Below are 2,631 nucleotides of genomic sequence, written 5' to 3'. Positions count from 1 at the left end.
CAGACCCCCTCAAAGATTCAATTTCTAAACGATATTAACCGAGAGGTTATAACAAGGCGACCTGGTGTACTTCTATTATGGAGTCACTTGCAGGCGAGCACACTACAGTGGTTCACTGACGGCTCTTAAACACCTAAGGGGATTAGATCAGGCGTGCACGGCCCCAGGCTGAAGCTTTCGGTGCCCATGGGGACCTTGGATAGCATCTTTCAGGCGGAGGTCTATGCCATTAGAATGTGTGTTGAGATTAATATTTCGTAGAAATTATAGGAATGAGAGAATACTTACACTAAGCGACAGTCAGGCGGCACTTATGGCTCTCTCTTCATTCGAGATCAAGTCCTCCTTGATTTTGGAGGGTGTAGAGAGGCTTAAAGCTCAGGCGGAGGTTTTGATATCCAACTGATGTGGGTACCAGGGCACATGGGGGTCGTAGGAAATGATCATCTGGCCAGAATGGCCGCTTCTTCGACTCCGATAGAACCTGAAAGGAAAATTGCAAACTGAGGGAACTGCACTGGCGTAACCCCATGGGTCAAGGTCAAGCAAAAAGCATATTAGGAGGATACAATCTGATAAGATATAGGTTACTCATGGATCTCTCAAAGGAGAAACCAAGAATATTTACAGATGTAAGAACTAAGTATCTGGCTCAGCGACCTGTGTCGCTTTTGCGACGCGGCCAAAGAGACTCCTTTACATCTTTTTATAGAGTGTGAGGCCGTTGAACCAGAGAACGTTTATGAATGAGAAGGCGCATTTTCAGTGTGAACTAATTGCCGCCAGAAATTTCGAGTAGCGGTCGAGCAAATATACCACTCGTCGACGAAATGCATCACTGGACACGGAAAAATTTTTGGTATGGTGCTAAACAAATTTGGTCATATCTCCAACTTTTGAATTAAAAAGCTTTTTTCCGAACTAAAACGTAATTTTATTGCTTTTCAAGAATTGAGAAAGAAATCTACTGTAAAACTGTGGATTGTACTACATATTTTGTTTGAGTAAAGAAGAACTTACTATTAATTTAGGGGATCCACAAGACGTTCTAAGCGATGTCTTAAAGTCTTAAAAATTTTAAATTTTAAATACCATTTAATACATTTTAAAGAGATTTGTAACTGAACCAATTTCTTTTTAACTCATAGGATATATATTCTGGCCTAACTCCGTTTGTCATTTCTATGTCGCCGCTTTTATTGTCGTTTCGTTCCTAAATTTGAATTATCTGCAATCGTTTAAGTTTAATTCTTGACAATTAGGTCGAAAAATAACGAATATTATTTATACGTCGTTACTATCTGTCGGTATATGTATATCGGATAAATGTCGATAACGCCAACGGTGATGCCAAATTCTCGTCTTAATTTCGTTTCCAAACGACCACGCCTACGGTAATGGGCAAACTTATTGGCTCTTATTATACCCTGCAAATCTCCTAAAACGCTTTTGACCATTACTTTACATTGACAATTTTTAAGACTTTAAGACACAAGTTGTGAATCCCCTAAATATGTTTAAACTTTCATTCAAAATTCGCGCCGGTGATATTTGTCCGGATCAAAGTAAGATGTAACCACGACACGATCACTGAATTTACGTCCAGTCAGCGCCTGTTGTGCCTTCTGACAATCCATAACTGAATTGAATTCAACGAATACTTTACCACAACCGGGCACATCAACGCCCTCAATGGGTCGTGGTATCTCAACACTACGGACAACGCCATACTTATTGCATTCCTCCTTGATATCCTCCAAAATATCTTCATATTCCTCTTCGTCGCGTAGCTCATCTGGTGTTACCATATTAAGCAAGCAGAGAACTTCGGTGGGTGGCCCAGAATTGACTACAAGACTTGAAAGGCCAGGCACCTAAACCAAAGCTCGTTAGTTTGGCGTTCTATTCATTAATTTGAAATTGCATATTACCTGTATAGTTACTGGTGCCGCAGCAGCGGAATTAGTTTGCGCATTTTTAGCGCCAACACTTGCGCGTTGTACTATCAATTTCTTGTCACCCAATTGCATACCGTTTAAGCCAGCAATCGCCTGCGGAAAATTTTGAAGAGTGATTTAATATTTTGTAGAATATACTCTGATTGATTGTCTTACTTGATCAGTGATGCTCAAGTCAACATATTCGCAAAAGGCATACCCTTTGCTCAAGCCTGTTGCGGCATCCTTCACCAAATTGAAGGCACGCAATTGCCCGAAGGAAAGCAGTAACTCTTTAACCTGTTGGAATATTTAAACGTTAATTTTATTATATATGGTTGAGCCGAAATTTATCCAAGATGTGGGAGAATGCACAGCTTATAAAATGTTATTCAAATAGATGGCTTTTTTCATTATGTAATTTATATAACTTATTTATTGTTAGTATAAAATGGACCGCAATTAAAAGAAGGGTACATATGTACTATGTAGGTAAATATGTAAGTATGTATGTTATTTATATATATAATTTTATAAGGTGCAGTCTCCCGTGTGCTTAAAATATCTACCGTGGTTTGATATANTGATTTAATATTTTGTAGAATATACTCTGATTGATTGTCTTACTTGATCAGTGATGCTCAAGTCAACATATTCGCAAAAGGCATACCCTTTGCTCAAGCCTGTTGCGGCA

General features: G+C 39.1%; 1 protein-coding gene across 1 annotated transcript; it reads right to left on the bottom strand.

The window, feature by feature from the left end:
• Nucleotides 1-1,251: 1,251 nt before the first annotated feature.
• Nucleotides 1,252-2,237, bottom strand: LOC108354852 (splicing factor U2AF 50 kDa subunit-like; the record flags this gene model as incomplete). The annotated part of the gene is made up of 3 exons (XM_017606024.1): nt 1,252-1,874; nt 1,932-2,051; nt 2,115-2,237. Coding segments are annotated over 3 exons (588 nt in total), but the record flags the coding sequence as incomplete, so codon positions are not given.
• Between the last annotated feature and the right edge of the window lie 394 nt (nt 2,238-2,631).

This window comes from Rhagoletis zephyria, unplaced genomic scaffold (assembly GCF_001687245.7).
Source record: "Rhagoletis zephyria isolate East Lansing unplaced genomic scaffold, Rhagoletis_zephyria_1.1 Rzeph_scaffold_39744, whole genome shotgun sequence".
Taxonomy (NCBI): domain Eukaryota; kingdom Metazoa; phylum Arthropoda; class Insecta; order Diptera; family Tephritidae; genus Rhagoletis; species Rhagoletis zephyria.
Note: the sequence above shows the minus strand (reverse complement) of the source record. Positions and strands in the feature narration are given on the sequence as shown.